The sequence below is a fragment of the Cyprinus carpio genome, chromosome B14 (assembly GCF_018340385.1).
Source record: "Cyprinus carpio isolate SPL01 chromosome B14, ASM1834038v1, whole genome shotgun sequence".
Taxonomy (NCBI): Eukaryota; Metazoa; Chordata; class Actinopteri; order Cypriniformes; family Cyprinidae; genus Cyprinus; species Cyprinus carpio.
Genome location: NC_056610.1, coordinates 23,060,761 through 23,080,680, shown reverse-complemented (window position 1 = coordinate 23,080,680; position 19,920 = coordinate 23,060,761). Strand labels below are relative to the sequence as shown.

General features: G+C 36.8%; 1 protein-coding gene across 1 annotated transcript; it reads left to right on the top strand.

Moving 5' to 3' along the window:
• Positions 1-1,126: 1,126 nt before the first annotated feature.
• On the top strand, positions 1,127-18,066 carry LOC109045804 (BTB/POZ domain-containing protein KCTD16-like). Its single transcript, XM_042738641.1, has 3 exons — positions 1,127-1,594; positions 1,891-2,711; positions 17,085-18,066. Exons 1-3 carry the CDS (start codon positions 1,569-1,571, stop codon positions 17,516-17,518), a joined length of 1,281 nt encoding a protein of 426 aa, XP_042594575.1. The 5' UTR covers positions 1,127-1,568; the 3' UTR covers positions 17,519-18,066.
• Positions 18,067-19,920: the final 1,854 nt, after the last annotated feature.

The window sequence follows — 19,920 nt, the reverse complement described above, 5'->3', positions numbered from 1 at the left end:
TGCCAAAGGTTTGCATACTAAAATAAATATGTTATCTAACTCAAAGAATCCTCTGGGTGCACACACACTAGACAAAAGTCAATAAAAAGCCATTAAATTCAGAGTGGGTTTTACCAAATATTCTGTAAGAGCAAAAGCGATAGGAACTGAAATGCTGCTGAGTTGGAACGGTGACAAGAAATATCCATTACACAAAGCCGATGCACTATCAAATATCATGTAATACTCAAATTACTGTAAAAGGTAAAAGCTGATAAATGGAGCCAAGTTTGTGTGGATCTGTCCGTGGTCCTGAAACATTAACATACCCTCAGATCCCCCAAAACTTACTCTGGGAAACTCAACCACTGTTAAAGGAATGGGAATAGTTCACCCAAAAATGAAAATTTGCTTAACATTTACATACAAGATGTAGATAAGTTTGTTTTTCATCGGAACAGATTTGGATGCTCTGCAGTGAATGGGTGCCGTCAGAATGAGAGTCCAAACAGCTGATAAAAACATCACTATAATTTACAAGTAATTCACACCTCTCCAGTCCATCAGTTAATGTCTTGTGAAGCCAAAAGCTGCATGTTTGTATAAACAAATCCATCATTAAGACATTTTTCACTTCAAACCATTGCCTCTGGCAAAAATACAAGTCCTTTCTCCACAAAATTGCTTTCACCAGTGAAAAAAGTCACCTCGTTTGAATCAGGAGAGAAATATGCACAGATAAAACACCATTTACAATGGTTCTAACCAGATATGTGGGTGGATTTCGATGTGTGAGGACCACAGGAGATGGACTTTATCAGTGGAGGAAGCATTATTATGGATAATGGACTCAAATTTTGGCCAGAAGTGACCGTTTAAAGTTAAAACGCCTGAATGATGGATTTGTTTATTACAAATGCGCAGCTTTTCGCTTCACACGATGTTAACTGATGGACTGGAGTGGTGTGGATTACTTGTGGATCACTGTGATGTTTTTATCAGCTGTTTGGACTCTCATTCTGACGGCACCCATTCACTGCAGAGCATCCTTTGGTGATGGAATGCTACATTTCTCCAAATCTGATGAAGAAACAAACAAATCTACATCTTGGATGGCCTGAAAACCTTTTACATTTATGTGAAAATGTATTTTTGCAGCCGAACCGATTCACATCTAGCATGTTAATTGGATAAATATATTTGGAAATCTGGAGAAGCAGGGTGAAACGCTTGTATGTTTCCAGCTGTCATTTTCCTTTAAGATGATGTAAGGCTCATCTCCCTAAGAATGGTCTCCCTCCCCCGTCCAAAGCCTCTCTCAGCACGCTGCATTCATTCGCACTACGCTGCTGATGCTCAGGAGAGTCAGGATGCACAAACTTCCTAGCGCACCCTCCTTTTCAACTACAGATCCTTTTACTGAAATGCTGGGTGGGTGCCAGGTACATGAAGACTAACTGTTCTGGACAGACGAGATTTCGTGAAGGAGAACCACTCTTCTGAAGGTTGTGTGAAGTTGAAGCTGGTGCAGTTTTTCATTTTTTATAAGCAGAACTTATTTTTGGATTTTGTAGCTGGATGATAGCTACATGAGCTGCACAATTGGGTCCCTTGGGTGAGAGCTCTTCTATTTCTGCATTATTATAAATAACAACAGGGAAATGCGTGTTCAGATTTATCATCTGGCAATAGATACCCAGCTATATTTGTGGGAAAAGCCTAATAGTCTTACCATGTCGTTTTGATGCATTTATACTTTTATAAACACTCTGCAGGTCTCAGAGATGCTGTACTTAACACAATAGACTGTGAATGTCTATTAAAGCGCGTGCAGGTTATGTTCCTCTTGACTTTTTGCTCACTAAAAACAAATCCAAAACTTTTGCGTCTCCGCTTTTTCGTTTTTTGAAGCGTGCAACGCACCGAAATGGCCCTGACTGAGAATTGCAGGACTTATCAGACGCCCAAGGACAGTGGATGTGCTCAGAGTTGCTCCTCTGATGTGGTGGAGCTCAATGTAGGTGGACAGGTGTACTACACTCGCCATGCCACCCTCACCAGCGTGCCAAACTCACTGCTGGGGAAATTATTCTCAGCTAAAAAGGACGTTTCCAACGACCTCGCGCAGGACATCAAGGGTCGCTACTTCATCGACAGGGACGGATTTCTCTTTCGATATGTGTTGGACTATCTCCGCGATAAGAGCGTCGTCCTGCCGGATTATTTTCCCGAGAAAGGGAGGCTCAAACGCGAGGCTGAGTTCTTCCAGCTGCCTGAGCTCGTCAAAATCCTGACAGCAGATGAAAACATCCACGGTGACTTTGACGAAGCATCCCAGGGAAGCGATCAGAGGTTGTTCCCCGCGTCTTACCTGGACGCGCGCGATAGGCGCTACGGCTTCATCACGGTGGGATACAGGAGCCCATGCGCCTTCGGGAGGGACACGGATGCCAAAACTCGCGGACTACCCAAAATCTTCATCTGCGGAAGGGTGGGTCTGGCCAAAGAAGTTTTTGGGGACACCCTAAACGAGAGCCGGGACCCCGACAGGCCAGCCGAGCGCTACACCTCTCAGTTTTACCTGAAGTTTCGCCACCTGGAGCGCGCGTTTGATATGCTCGCGGAGAGCGGCTTCCACGTCGTGGCGTGCAATTCATCGCTCACCGCTTCTCCGCACAACAGACATACCGATGACAAATACTGGTCCAATAACGCAGAGTATGTCTTCTACCGTAAGTACAGTTTACTTCACAATAATATACAGCCAGTCGGTAATTATCGATAAATCGTGAAAGTGGTTTAGCCTATCAGTTGTTGTCAATCACGAAGTACATAATTATTGTTTTAGGTTAAAAATATTTTGAAATTTTTAGTGTGACGGTGCCGATAGACTTCACATCACATCTACATACAGCGCCATATTGCTCTACTCGCGTCCCAAGTTCGAATCCCAGCCCAGGAACATTTTTATAATATTATTATCACAATAAAGGAAGAATCGGCAAAAATAAATATCTTGATATATATATATATATATATATATATATATATATATATATATATATATATATATATATATATATATATATATATATATATATATATATAATTTTATATAATATAAATTTTAGAAGAAACTTTTACACGGCACTTAGAGGCATTTGCAACTCTTCATATATATATATATATATATATATATATATATATATATATATATATATATATATATATATATATATATATATATATATATTCGTGCTGTCAAACGATTAATCGAGATTAATCGCATACAAAATAAAAGTTATTGTTTACATAATATATGTATGTGTACTATTTATTTATGATGTATATATAAATGCACACATGCATGTATATATTTTAGAAATATTTTATATATTTATTTTGTTTATATATGATATAAATTATATGAATATAAATATAGACATGTAAATACATGTAAATATTTTCAAAATATATACTGTGTATGTGTGTATTTATATATACATAATAAATATACAAAGAACACACACATATATTATGCAAACAAATACTTTTATTTTGTATGCGATTAATCTCGATTAATCGTTTGACAGCACGAATATATATATATATATTAGTCTATGGTATTCAAACATATTTGTCCACTAAATTCCTCACAAATAAAATCCAAATCACAGGGAGCCTCAAATCTGGCCCACGAAATTCACTTTCCTGCAGAGTTTAGCTCTAACCCTAACCAAACACACACTGTCTTCAGAATCATTAGAAACTAAACTCTGCAGCGCATTGGCGCTATGGGCAAGATTTGAGAAACACTGCTTTAGAATCAAGTGAATTCGATTCACAACATTACCAATGAGTGTTTTTTACGCTTTTCTCAGACAGTACCACTAGGCGGCGCACTCTGATAGTTTGATCAATTCTATTCAGATCAATTCTATAATCAGCCTCGAACTAAGAATGTGCTCATTAATGTAGGTGACAACTTCCCTTCAAGTTTTAGCAGAGTTTTAACTGAGTTTGTCTTCTCAGAACATCGATAAGAGAGAGAGAGAGTGAAAGAGGGAGGCTTTTGAGCCAATGCAGATGTGGAGTATTCCCTCAAGTATAGCTCTCAGGGATTTGAACAGAGTGTGGTATGAATATTTCAGTAATCTACCACAGTGATGATCATGTCACTTCCTCCTCCTCTTTCTCTCTTGCTCACTCAATCTCTTTATTTAACTACATGTGCACCTTTTGGATATACAATTGTTCTGCAGTGCCTGCCTTCATTAGTGGTTCATTTGACTTGCCTTTGTCTTAAATGAGAGAGATGTTGCAGCATATGGCCAATTAAAAATCACTCTGTGCTTAATTCCAAACGAGTCCCCTTGGAAAACTTAAAAAGAGTGGGCCTGGAACAGAGAGCTTCTGGAGGACAGTCACGAGATTTGGGGCGAATGGACATATGGCTGCTTAATGATTTGTTCTGTGTCATCAGTATAATTACTGCAGCATTCAGCCCCTCCCATTGCCCACACATAATGGAAAAACTTATGATACATCATGCTATACTGTAACTCTACAAATGCATCACAGTCGTGCAGATATTCAGACCAACAGCATGACGGCAAATGTGCTATTGGTTTAAACATCCTGTGAGTAATCGATGCATTATATTTTTTATTTTTCAATTATACGTTACACTCGAATGTACATCACAATACGGAATAAAAGATTTCTTGCTACTTTCATTTCATTGCAACTTTGTTTACTGGAACTTTGCATTGACAAATTAGAAGCCACAAGCTCTCTATTTAATAAAGTGTTTTATTAGGATGCCATTTGATTAACAAGCTCAAGTGTTCATACCTTTTAAGGAAATAAAATTGTTTATCATTGCCGAATTTTTATGGCAGATGAGAAACTTTGGCTTCTCACAATGGCTTCTAAAACAAATACAGAAATCTCAAAAGCCTACATAAAATCAAATACAAATTGTCTAGCACAAAAGTCACATATCATCTAAAAATGACTTTAAACTCCATATAAAATAACCAATTTTGTTAGTGTTATCCTTTGACACCTTTTTCTTACTGATTGTGATATTTAAGCAAAAACGGGCATTCACCATTTACTAGGGATATTGTTTATGAAATTATCTTATTTTACTTGGTGCCCATAGATGAACAAAATAAGAAATGACAAACCAAAAACATTTTTTTCTAATAAGTTGTTACTTTTTATTACGGTAAAATGGGACAATCTAGTAGTAGTACAAGAGAGACCTGGTTTAAATCCCAGCCTATTCATTTTTTAAATAAAACTAACTAATGAACTTGTCAGCTATGATCATCATAAATCTTCATTGAAGTAGCTTTGACATTCTCTTCCACAGGAAAGAAAATCTTATGGGTTTGGAAAGACATGCGGATGTTAGAGCAAAATATTTAAAGATGATGACTTTATTGGACTTAGACGTGTGATTTCTACCACAGCGTTAGACAAGTATGCAAATTATTATATTTTTTTGCATTTAACATTGCATTTAAAATCCACTTGGCTCAATATGGGTAATGTGCATCTGCATCGAATGGGCTTGACACTTCTGCCACACCAGATAACAAGATAAAATTATAATGCAGTTATTTGCATTACACTTAATGGTTGAAATGTTATATTTGCACTTTACGCTGCACAGTTGGGTTTACAGCATGATTGGTAGATTCCTGTTTCTCTTCTGAATTTGTTTGCTCTTGAATCCCCTGGTGAAATGAACCAGTTGCTTTTTACAGGCCTCGCTGCCTTCTCTTGTGCTGTTACTTCTCAGAACATCACCCACATGACACATTTTACCAATTTAGACCGCCCAAGAGATTGGTGATATATCATTTGCGGTCAAAGGGGTTGCTTATTTTTCTTTGTCGCTTACTTACTCATCCTCCTTCTTATGTGCTTCATCACTTAACATGCCTTCTCTGCCCATTCCTGCAGTTAGAAAATGTGCTGCAGGTTGTCCTTGACATTTTAATTATTTGTACCAACTGGTCAGTTTTGTCTCTGCATTAATTAGTAGCTGTGATTAATGACCAAAGATTACAGCCACAGTGATTTCTACTTGGCAGAAAAACAAATTGCATGAGCATCATGCGATTCATAAACGTCTCACACATTTCATAGCTGCATTCAGATGAAACTCATTTACTGACTTCTTCCCCTTTTTATTTATTGCCTGAATCAGTCTTGGCATTCCATTTTAATCTTAAAATCCTGACCTCATGTCAAGCCTTATATTTTAAATTCTAAACACACTGCACTTTGATGATGAACAGCCCAAAATATGGTAAAATAAGACTTTTTTTATTTTCCTGAAAGTTAATACAATACGAATAATTTATGAAATATTAATTTTAAAAAGTTTAGATTACCATTATCAGTAACGATCCCTCTTCAAATGGATGAGCTTTATTCTTTTGATCATTAAGGACCAAAACAGTACAGCTAATTATTTACATCACAAGCCAGCTTGAAAGTTTTCCAATTAAAAAGCTATTAGATGTTTCTTAAGGTCACCTTCTATGTTGGCCAAGAATACTTATGATCTACGGCATGTTTTTGCATCATAAAGCAGAAACATCCAGTGAAGTCGACACCGCATGCATACTTATCTCTACGTTCAAAACCTAGAATCTAGCCCACGCTATATAATTTTGCATTTAATGTATTGCAACATCACGACTCAGCCTGTCACATTGTTTCCAGTACAGTGCAGATTATACAGTAGGGTGTGGGCTAATCGAATGTGAAACACGAGCTAAGCAACTAAGCTTGTCAAAATACACCATGGACAGAGAGAGATTATTCTTGCCATATCCTCTAAGAACCTCATGTGAATATGCAATGTCTATTATTCTTGTGAACACTAGTGATTTACAGCCATTATTGAACAGGCACAAGAAATAAGTCCTGTGTCCACTGTGGGAGTTGAGATGGGGCAAATCCAGACCGTTCCCATTTAGGCTGCTGTACAGAAAGACTGATTCAGTCTCCACCTGAGGTGGGAAGTAAATTGAGAAGAGCGAGAAGTGATTTTCTAGCAGAATCGGTCATATCCAGTGTGTTAAAGATTTCCGTGCTTAAGGAAACTGTGAAATTACAAGTGCACAGGGGTGATGCTTTGTTAAGGAGGTTGGGGCAAAAATCCAATGTAAGATGTAGGATACAGTCATGGGCTGAATTCAGAATTGCACACTCTCAAGGTACTTCATGACTGTTAAAATGCACATGCACGGCCGTAATAACAAATGCACTGGGTAAATAAGTTCAGAATACTCATTTGCTGTTAATGCATAATCACTGTTTTCATCTGTGCCTAAATAAACAAACTAAATAAAGTGCAATAACTATCATTACTATTATTCACTTTTTTTATAGTTGTATTTAATAGGTCACACTACATGCAGGGTGAGCATCAAACCAAATCTCCAGTTGCTCTCGTGAGAACCAGACGAATGTATGCGCATCCAGGTACTTTTTATGCCTCCTGTTTTATGAATACTGTGAATTCTGGTCATACTATTTCACATGCATCTTTTCATCTATTTCACATTTATCTTCAAAACACAGACTAATGAAACTTGGTAGATTTCTGTCCCTCCATTGAAACTCAAGGTGAGTTAAAGATTCAAAAAGGCAATAAAGACATCATAAAATGAATCCATATGGATTGAGCAGTTTACTCCAAGTCTTGTGAAGAGATACAATCACTTTATATGATGAACAAATTTAATTAAGGCTTTTTTCTACATCAAAATATTGATACCAACTGTTTTAATTTGTATTTTTTTTTACTATTTTTTTAGTATTAAAATATATATGTAAAACAACCATTGAAGTGTGACCTCTCAATCAAATGAAGAGTAAACACAGTAATTAAAGAAATAGAAAAACTTTTCTCCTAATAAAAGCATAGCTAAATGAGACATTATTATTCCAGTTACTAGGATCATTGTTGTACATCCAAAATGTTAATGTTAAACAAAAACACTAGTCTAATAATTTGCAGTTTATTAATATAGCACTTAATATACTTTATAGTTTAATATGCCTGATAACTTATATTATACTAATATGTAAACTTTAGGTATTAATAGGCTATATTAATATGTACTTTTAAGGTAACACTTTTTATATGTACCATAACAAGGGACAAAGTTAGTTAGCCCAGTGACAACTTTGTAGCTTACTTAATGAACTTGTGTGATTAATTAGTCAAGAAATTTTAATGGGTAAATGTGTCCAGTATACACCTTCGATACAGTTTAAAAAGCACCTCTGATGAAGTTGGTTGAGAGAATTTCTAAAATGTTATTAAAAGAACATGAATATGTCTAGACTGTTAGTGTTTATACATTACAAGCATCAAAAGTGTTTTATACTCCCAGCTAAAGATTTCAGCCTTCAAATTAACAACGGCTTTCAGATATTCCTGCTCTCCCTCACTGTCCTTTCTCTGTGACGCTGTGAAATTTGACTTTCTCCACGTCTCAAAAGAAGCCACTGTAGTAATGACAGGTTCTCTGTCATCTCATTCTGCTGGTCTTATTGTGCCCCATCAGTGCTTTGAGAGGGTCATGACTACATTTAGATGATCTGGGCTCTCCGATCTGTCTTTCAGAAGCTTCTTTCCCTCAGACGCACATGGCTGCCTTTAACAATGGAAGGAGATTGCAGCTTGTGTCAACATCAGTCAGAGGATGAAATTGTCATATTGTCTGGACTCTGGATTGCAGACTTAGAGACTGGGATTGACATTACTTGTCCTTGGATTTGGACAATGGGTGTTTATTAAGTCCAGCCCATTTGGACCCTTCTGTCACCCTGCCTCATTTCCCATGATGCATCAGCTCTTTTTACAAAAGGACACCTCATTTGTATTATTATCAGCACAGTTTCTGTTTCCCCAGCTTCATTTTTCAAGTAAAATGTTTGTTTCTTAGATACAGTACAAGCTTTTTTTTATTTGCAAAGATGAGTTTTCTATATGACTGCTCCCCCGCAAGGACAAAATTGGCCTACTTTGTACATTAACAAGCACGTACACATGATCAAACCTCAGGCGAAGCTCAAAAACCATAACAGAAGGACTTTAATCAGACATTATACTTATTTACAGAGCTCTTGCACTGAACTAACGTAACCCTGAGATGCACATAGCTGTTCATCATGCATTGAGTTGATGTTGATCTTCCGTTTTTCGTAGGATGAAAATATGGCACAGACTCACAGTATTTAAGATTAGCATCAGTTGTCCCGTTCTCATTAACAAGCCTCAAGTGTGCAGAGATTCCTTTGCTAATTTCTCATATCAGACCGATCTGTTGAGAATGAAGAGGTATGTGTGTGTGTGTGTGTGTGTGTGTGTGTGTGTGTGTGTGTGTGTGTGTGTGTGTGTGTGTGTGTGTGTGTGTGTGTGTGGAAATAGCTCCAGTCCAGAAATGCCTGCAGGGTTGTGGTGGTGAGTATGATTGGTTGACTTTTCTAGCATACCAAAATGAACGGCTTGACTCAAGAGCTGAGAATATTTATTTTTTCCTTTTGCTGTTTGTAGATAGACCTTATATTTGGGAGCGGGATGGTTTTGGATCCACACAGATCACAGGAAAATTGTTTTGCCCCACTTTTATAGATTACTTGATAAGTACATCTTTCACAGATTTAAAATATAATTGACACAAATGAGCAAACTGTTGATTTATAGCTTCCGAGTGCTGCAGTGATGATGTATTTTTGTAGGCCAACCTAGAAGTAAGCATCACACTATAGTCTCAGCCCACAGAGTGTTGAATGTCTGATGCATAAGACAAACTATATTTTGATTCAACCAAGATGACCTTTTTTTTGTAGAAGGTGTGTGTTTGTGGATATAGAAAAAAAAATAAAATAAATAAATAACCTTGTATGGATCAAAATGATAAATTTTTTCTTTTATGCCAAAAATCATTAGGATATTAATTAAAGATCATGTTCCATGAAGATATTTTGTAAATTTCCTACTGTAAATATATCAAAACTTAATTTTTAATTAGTAATATGCATTGCTAAGAACTTCACTTGGACAACTTTAAGGATGATTCTCTCAATATTTAGATTTTTTTGCACCCTCAGATTCCAGATTTTCAAATAGTTGTATCTCAGCCAAATATTGTCCTCCTAACAAACCACACATCAATGGAAAGCTTATTTATTTAACTTTCAGATGATGTATAAATCTACCCTTATGAATGGTTTTGTGGTCCAAGGTCATAAATATGTTATCAACTAAACGCTGGATTTTCAAAAATATGTGAAGTTCAAAGCACAAACTCTTGGCAACAGAAGATGACATCTTGAATGAACAATTTATTGGTTGCACGCTGGTCTGTACATTGGCTACAATTTCATGCCCCTTAACATGACACTGAACAAAGCTTACTTTGATTGGTCGTTTACATGTCGATCAAAAGGCGGTGCTTGGCCAGTGAAAGCATGTAATCCGTATGAAAGGTGCATTTCTCTCTGAAGGTGTGTCACTGTATTGCAGAGCTGGCGAGTCTGCTTCATCTTTGCAGCCGACACACTGACTCAGAAATCACTAGTTTATTAATAAATAATTAAAATATCCCCTTGCACATTCATAGTCATTACTTTTACTGGTGCTTTACTCCAAGCTTTACGCGTCAAAAGACTATAAATATGTTAAATGCCCACTCATTTCCCTTTTTGGGGTCTTGGATGAATTTGATGAGCTTATATTGAAATGTCAGACATTTGATTGCATATTCTAAGAACAGTTTGATACGAGTAGAGGACACATGCAATTATTATTGTTTTTTTCTCAGGGAAAAAAAAAATCGGAGAAGCAGAAGACTTAAGCTAAATCTCTCTGTTCTCAGTTTAATCTCATTAGTGTAGGAAAAACAATTCGGATATTAAAGAAATCTCATTTGTGATGTCTCTTTCCTACGGAAGAGGAAACCAAGTGAAGTTAAAAAGTAGATAATGGGTGTGTGTTTCTTGTAATTTCCAGTAGACATAATCCATAATTAATACCATAGTTCTGAACAGTTAAACATCTCTGTAAACTTTAATGCACAGATACGCAGGAAGCATTATGACTGCAGGTCATAAACACAAACACATTAGTTGCCGCCCATATGATTTACCCATACAGTATTAGCATCAGCTGCTTCATGTGAGCATTAGGAGATCGAGTGTTTATTAAAAATGCATAGATGTGCGTCACACTATTTTTAGGATCGCTGTCTGTGCTGTGCTGTAGTGCTAGCAAACACATTACGCCGAGCACGCTGCTCAGGAGAATTGCGATCTAAAGCACTCTCAGGCATTTAGATGCAATGCATTATGGGTAGATGCTGGTGGGTGGTTGCCCCTTGTGATGAGATTGTCTCTGCTCAAGCCTGGTGCTAAATGCATCTTTCAGGCTTGTGTAATTCATGAGAAGGCACTCACATACGGTAACTGATTTAGCTCTGCAGACAAGCCCCAACCGTAATGGGCCTGCAATATGATCCATGCAGCCATATACGCAGCTCTGTAGTCGCTCGGAGATCAGAAGACAGAGCATGGGGTGGATACAGCAAAATGCAATCAATTTCTTGTCTGATAGAAACTGCAGCTATAAGCTTGGTGAGCATTAATGGTAAACAGCACTAGATTAGCCTAATGTCCTGCTGACCAAGGCCATTTGATATTTACCGCTTACAGTAATACCAATAAGCAATGACCATGGAATGCAGACCGTCTCCAGATCTTTACAGTCTGACTCTGGGAAACGTGAGTTTCCATTTAAATGCGGCATCTGAGGACAACAGCAAGTTGAGGAGCAGTCCCAGCCCAGCTTATTTAGTTTTATGGAAGCGTTATAGCTGCTAGCCTCGCTTCTTGACTTGTGGTCCCATCAGGCTGCACCATCCGTTTTGAAACAATCCTTCAATAAAAGCCTTTCTGTTACCCTTCATATGCTGCAGAGAAACAAAGATGAGAGATGGACAGAGAGGAGAAGTGGGCGCAGAGGACCAAGAGAACCTGCTTGTTATGCAGGGAAATGGTCTGCTTATCCGGGGTTTATTTTTTTGTTTGTGTTTTTGACCAAACCTTAAGTTAAAGGGATAGTTCACCAAAAAATGAAAATGACCCCATTTACTCACTCTCAAGCCATCCTATGTGTATATGACTTTCTTCTTTTCAGAAGAATTCAATCAGAGTTATATTCAAAATTTTCTGAGCTTTATAATGGCAGTGAATGGGTGCTGAGATTTTGAAGTCCAATAAAGTGTGTCCATCCATCATAAAAAGTGTCTCACACAGCTCCGGGGGGTTAATAAAGGCCTTCTGAAGTGAAGCGATGCAGTTTCGTAACAATAATATCAGGAGAGAGTGTTGTTCCAGCGGATGATGCAAGCTCCGGTGAGAAGTAACAAATGTGTAAGCGCAGAGGAGAGAGCAAAAAATCGGTTTCTGAGAATAAAAAGGAGCACAAAATTAATAACCGCCACTCCTGACGATATATTGTGGTGTTATGAAGTGAAATGATCAGTATGTGCAAGACACTGAACATTATTTACAACATTATTAAAATGACCTGCAATCCAGAGCCTCAGACAAACAGAAAGCCGTTTCTTTTTTGTGGACTGGCTCTTTCGAACAGTTCGTTTCTATGAACCAGTTCAATTCATTAGTTTGTTTTCGTAATCACGCAATGATGTCACGTTTTCGCAATTATATTATCAAAGCTCATTTCAAGTCGGAGTGACTGTCAGGTGTCTGAAAGTGAGTTTTGATTGAGTAACTTGTAGATCTGTGCTGCTCGAGCCGTGAACCGTTTCAGACGCTTCTGTCCGATTTGCTGAACTGGTTCAATTAGTTCACCAAAAAGAACCGGTTCAAAAGAATGATTCACTCCAAACCGTTTGCCTGAGGCTCTGGATTACAGGTCATAATGTTGTAAATAATGTTCAGTTTCTTTCACAGACTGATAACGCTAACCAGTAAGCTTCCAACAACTCACTCTTTCAATCATTATTTGCAATCTACAAGTTGGAAAGTTTAAGTTTCCAAGAGTGCAAGTTTAAACACAACAAGGTTAGTAAGTAAATGCATGAGGACGTTTAATGTCCTTGACAACCTCTATTTAGCCACTCGTTAGCAGTCTCCTTTTTGTCAAGACACATAAAAGTTTCAAGTCTTGAGTGGGGTATTACTGATGTGTTTTATTTAGTTATGGTATTGTTGCTCGCCATGCTTCTCGACTTGTGGTCCCATCAGGCTGCACCATCCATTTAGAAACAATTCTTCAGTAAAAGCCTTTCTATTTACCCTTCATATGCTGCAGGCAAAGGGAAGCGAAGATGAGAGATGGACAGAGAGGAGAACCTGCTTTAATAGTTATGCAGGGAAATGTTCTGCTTATTCTGGTGTCAGATTCATGGATTCCCATTAGAAAGCCACTAGCAATCACATCGCCTTCAATTAGCCTGTTATTGCATTCAGTAAAATGTATTTGCAGCTCAGCTGAATGATTTTGTTATTAATCAGGATAAATTAGCAGCTTCGGAGACACAAAGAACACAAATGATTGCTTCTGAGAGTCGTGTTTAGCTAATAACGATACTCAGATGTAAAATGGCATCCCTCTATGCAGATGACGTCTCATTGGTGATCACTCTTTTTAATAGTATGTCAAGCTGATGGGAAAAGGGTTGAAATTCTATTCCACCAATAACAGGAAGGTGGAGATACGGTGACCCCTGGGGAGAAAACGTCAGACTTGTTTTATCGAGCCTCTGTCATGCTATAGCTATTTCATGTTATGCTCTCGAAACCACAGCTGCGATTCATAGGGATTGGACTGAGAAAACACAGCAGTGATTACTGTATATACACAAACACAAATGAGAAAGATCATACACATACTTTGATTTGGGTGGGTGAATCTCTCGATGTAATGTCAAGGGCTGTGTTTCTTGATAACGATTGATCTTAGAGCTTATTATGAGCATTTTCTACGCATTATTTCACGATTGTTCGTTATTGTTTCACGTGCGTTTCCCAAAAATGCACTTAACGCAATTGCATGTCGCCATGCTTTAAGTGCTACTTAGGATTCTCTATCCGTTTGTCACGCGTTTAACAGTCATCAGCATCATAAATCCTCGAAAGTTTTTCATATTTGTATTTTTTTAAAAATGTATGTACATTTATAACACTATTCTTTGTATTATATCACCTTTGCATCAAATGACAAAAAAACGGTTAACGCTAATGCAAGGGTGTTTCTAATGCAGCGTCTTTGGGAGGGACGTTAAATTTGACATCATTCTCTCTTCTGACTGCCGTTACTAATCTCTCTCAGTTTTTTTCCTTTTATTGAAAGTCATGAAAACACTATCGTGGAGTTTTTCTTTTTCTATTTGAGCAAATGGGAATGCAAAAAATATATTCGTGGTACTCCCTCATTCACTTCTCTTCAAGTTAACCCAACTATGATGACTTCCGTTGTTGAGAAACCCGGAAATGTGAGAAAGGTCCATATTATGGCTCGTAATTGTAGTACACCCTCGTTTATTGAAATGTTAACCTAATGCTGCGTTCCAGATGGCTGTAATAACTATTATATTATATTATATTATATTTATACGTATAATATTAAACTTTACATAATAATATAGCCTATAATATACTTTATATAAAAATTTATATTATAGTATATAATAACTATATAGAGACGTTATTTCCGGGTCCAATACATTGGTTTTCGTGCACGTCAGTAAGTCATTGACAGATTTTTCCCCCAGTCTTTGAAGCATATTTCCTACATTACTTCTTTTAATCTTTTTTGTTTTTGTTTTATATAGTCATGTAATTAAGATGAAAAAAAAATGAAAAAATGAGTAATAAAGTGTACAATAAAGTAAAATCAAAACTTTATATTATAATTATGAGACTTGAATAAAGTTAAATGCTTTGCGATTACTCCAGAGCACTCGTAGATATAAATGATTTTCAAGTGCTACTTAAGTTATGATGCTTTTGGGAAACAGACTGTAATATTAAGATCGTTTTTACGAACTTCTTAGGCTTACGGAGCTTTTGGGAAACACAGCCCAGGTCATATTTCATCACCCAAATTATAGAAACAATTGACATGAGAAATTAAAAAATGCATTAAGAAATTATTGAACCAAATGATCAAATTAACCAAATTATTTAAACCAAATTATCAGAATTCAAACAATATAAATTCGCATTACTGTGAAGGAAAAGTTTTTAATGTTTTTTTTTTTTTTTTTAAATCTAAATCAGTAAATGCAAGTAAATCAAGCAACACCATGATCTATAAAAGCTTTACTATTTATTTATTGATTAGAATTGTAATTATATTAACTACGCTTTAATTTAGTGCACAATGTTCCAAAATCCTTTTTTAATCATTTATGCATGTATTTATTTATTTACTTTCACATTTCGATTTTGAGAATTTTAATGGTCTTAAAAATATTAATTTTTAATTATTTATTTAAATTGAATTTTTGCATTACAATACAGAGCATTTGAATGGTCTTAACTAATGCTTCATTTTACCACAATGTTTAAATTCTTTACTATTTTCTTTATTTATGCATGCATTTATTTATTTACATTTTGCATTAATGAGAATTTTAATAGTACATAAAGGACCATTTACCATGGTTTATAAATTCATCATTTTCTTTTATCATTACAATAAAGAAAATGTTAATGGACTTAACTAATGATTCATTTTAATACCAAGACATATAAAATCATTGCTACTTGCATTTATTTATATATTTTATTTATTTAAATTTTCTTTTTGCATCACAATACAGAGAATTTGAATGGTCTTAACTGTTTAAATTATTTATTTTTTTATTTATGCACTTATTTATTTACATTTTGCATTACAGAGAATGAGAATTTGATGAGAATGAGAATTTTTATGGTTGTTAAAGGACCATTTACCATGGTTTATAAACTCATAATTTTCTTTTATCATTACAATAAAGAGAATTTTAATGGACTTAACTAATGATTCATTTTAATACTATGACATACAGTATAAAGTCTTTACTACTTAATTTTTTTTTATTTATTAGACTAAAGATAATTTAATGGTAATAACTAATTTGTTTTAATACCATGTTGTATAAATTTTACTCTTTTTTGCTATTAAAAATAGCTATTTTCTTTAAACTTTATGTATTTATGCATTACAGTAATAATGAGAATTCATTCACATTTGTTTCACAAGTGCTTCAAAGTTGGATTTTCAGACATTTAAATTTAGCTTTAAACAGAAAGCATGTTCACCAATACTGTTTTCAGAGCTCAGATGCTCCACCTCTATCACACTCAAGGATTATCCGAAAATATGAATATGTAAATGCATTTGAAGGTGTTCCGTCCCTTCATCCAGCTAATACTTTGATGTTTGGAGATTTCTCTGCAGTCAAAGTCTGTTTTGATGCATGCATATATCCATCAGCTAACAAAAGCAACTGACGCACACTGATATCTTTTTGAGACAAGTACTTGGCCCTTTGTGGTTTTAGCACAGTTATTTGTCCAAAACACAAAACAGATCGATGCATATAGATCAGGCGTTGATTTAAATGTGGATTCTTTGGTCAACCTGCTCAATGCCAATCAACTGGCTCGCACTCGTGCATATTAATGCATTTCATAGTGTGCACGTGATGCTTTTTTATTTTCAAGTTTGTGAGTTTAATTTCCTTTTGAGCAAATGATGCATTTTAAATGGGCTGCTTAAGCATCGACTGTGTAAAATGAGAAACATCCGTGCCATTAGAGGAGAATTTGTGTTGGTTATAGTGCAGGAAATGAAGAATATCTTTGTTCACCTCAGTTCTTTCACCTTTGTTATCAGGTTTCACACATCCTGATTCCTGAATGGACCGTTCTGCCAACTGATACCTGCACCAAAAATGGCACTGACTTCCGAAAACTACTCCCAGTGTGACTTCTGTTATCATTTTGGCTGTATGTGCTTTGATGACATCTGTGGGTGGCTTTGTGTTTTTCAGGTGGCCCATCTGGATGGTCTTCTTCTCACTGCGACTGCTGCTGCAAGAGCCACAAGAGCGAGCGCGAGGGTGAGAGCGGAACTTCCTTCAACGAGCTCTCCACTTCCTGTTCCGAGACCCAATCGGAAGCCAGCTCTCCGCAGGAAACGGTCATTGTGCGTCCCGTCTCCCGCCAGCACAACATCCAGACTCTGGACCGGCCGGTGAAGAAGGGTCCGACCCCGATTCCCAGGAGGACTGATCTGCTCCGCGTTCGAACTGCCGGGCCACGTGATGCCATGACGGGGAAGAGGAAGCCTGCCAAAGAGAAGATGACGCCGGAGCAGGAGCTGGAGAAATGCATCCAGGACTTCCGGCGGATTAAAATTCCAGAGCGCTTTCCGGAGAGGAAGTACATGTGGCAGTCGGAGCTCTTGAAAAAATATCGTCTCTGAAATGATTTCCTGCAGGCTCGCCGAGCCTATTAGCACAACACAACAGAGCTCTCAGCGCATACGATGACATAATTCTTCTTTGCTTAGGCTTAATTGGCTCGTCTGTGTAATCATGTGGCAAGATGCACAATTAACAATTCCCGTGAACCTCAAGTGACTCCTAAAGGGACCGGTCCTGTTTGGCACAATGACATTAAAGTCTAAACCAATTTCACGGCGTCTAGACGAATCTCTCAAATAAAAAACAGATTGTATATATACACAATAATCACAAGTGTGTATTACCTGGTGATGCTCAAAGTCGGTGCGCGGACTGCACAGCACTTTTGTACGGCGTTCCTCCTGTAAATGCAATGCACATATGAGAACTGCATACTGGTACTGTGTTTAACTGATGGAGAGTTTTAAAGAGTAGTTCACTTAGAAATGAAAATTTGCTGAAAATGTATTCTCAGGCCATCCAAGATGTAGATGAGTTTGTTTCTTCATCAGATTTGGAGAAATGTAGCATTGCATCACATGCTCACCAATGGATGCTCTGTAGTGAATGGGTGCCGTCAGAATGAGAGTCCAAACAGCTGATAAAAACATCACAATAATCCACAAGTAATCCACAGTACTCCAGTCCATCAGTTAACATCGTGTGACATGAAGCACTGAGTGTTTGTAATAAACAAAACTGTCATTAAGACATTTTTACATTAAACCGTTGCTTCAGGACAAAATACATAATCCATAATAATGCATCCTCCAGTGAAAAAGTCCATCCTCTCACATCAAAATCCACGGACCGTTTTTACTTGTAAACAGTGCTTAATCTGTGCATATTTCTCTCCCTCTCCTGATGACTTTTTCCACTGGAGAAGTCAATATTATGGAGGATTCAAAAACATCTTAATGATGGATTTGTTTCTTACAAACGCACAGCTTTTGTCTTAAGACATTAACTGATGGACTGGAGTGCTGTGGATTACTTGTGGATTATTGTGATGTTTTTATCAGCTGTTTGGACTCTCATTCTGATGGCACCAATTCACTGCAGAGCATTCATTGCTGAACAATTGATGCAATGCTACAGTACATTTCTCCAAATCTGATGAAGAAACAAACTCTTCTACATCTTTGATGGCCTGAGAGTGAGTGAATTTTCAGCATATTTATATTTTTGGGTGAAATATTCCTTTACCACAAATTTACCCTTTATTTAAAGAGTTTAAAACAGCACAAGTGAGTATGTTTCTGCAGTAGACAGATGACAATGCATGTTATTTCACTCATATAGAGTAATGACTCATATCAATGAACGCATTTAGTTTGTGATGTGATCTACATTATTCACCAAACTTCATTCACCATTCATTCAAACCCAGAGGAAATACATCAACAGGATCGGACTGAAATATTAAGCTGTTTCTGTTTGTCAATGTGAACGTTTGTGCTGAGACTTTTGATTTTGCTTGTGGATATATGAGGATGTTTTATTCTGAATGTGCAATGAATCATTAAACGAACTGGGTTTAAAATGCAATTTGTTCATTCGAGTTGGTATAATCCTGACACATTGCAATGTTGCACCTCTTGCGGTTTAGCATTAGAGCAAGCACAGCATTTAAACTGGATTCTTGACAGAAAAATCAAGAGCAGCTTGTTTCTTATTTGTGTCGAATGAATATATGTATGCAAATCAGATAGAAGATGCGGGAGGGTAAATTGTCTCTTCACGAACATGGCAGATGACCTTACCCTTCTCTCTGAATTTAACAGATTATGAGCTTCGCTGAATCTAATACTAAACCACCAGACAAATCTCTTTGCAACACCCCTCGCAATATTCAACTGATTTCAGATGCACGGTGGTGTAATTTTGCATTCTACTGCCTGATATATTAGTTTTCTCTTTTTCTGTCACTGTGAAGGAAAAATTGTTGATAAATACATGCATCACGAGTACCATTTTTAACTGACTATTTTTAGCCATTAGATTCTGCAGTGTTGCTACATTTCATCTAAAACAGAGAAGCTTTGAGGGTGCAGAAGCATGACAGACTTGAAGAAGTTTATGCATTTACTGAAGACAAATCACAAATCTATGGAAGCTTGTTTCTGCCACTGAATAAGAAAAAAAAAGGTTACTGCGACTTGTCTCACAATTCAGATGTTTTTCCCGAATTGCATGATATAAACTCGCAATTGTGAGCTACAAAGTCAGAACTGCATGATATAAACTCACATTTCTGAGAAATTAAGTCAGAATTGTGAGATATAAACTGTGCGACTACTTTAATATTTTAATTAGATATAAATTCACAATTCTGACTTTTTTCTCATACTTGTGAGTTTATATCTCCCGATGCTGACTTTACAACATGCAATTGTGAGATATAAACTCATAATCACAAGAA

Excerpts from the sequence above, each read along its gene's own strand:
- LOC109045804 (XM_042738641.1), top strand. The coding sequence starts at position 1,569 with ATGAGCTGCACAATTGGGTCCCTTGG. Across the intron at positions 1,595-1,890 it reads TGCACAATTGGGTCCCTTGG|CGTGCAACGCACCGAAATGG; the intron begins GTGAGAGCTCTT and ends CGTTTTTTGAAG. Across the intron at positions 2,712-17,084 it reads CGCAGAGTATGTCTTCTACC|GTGGCCCATCTGGATGGTCT; the intron begins GTAAGTACAGTT and ends TGTGTTTTTCAG.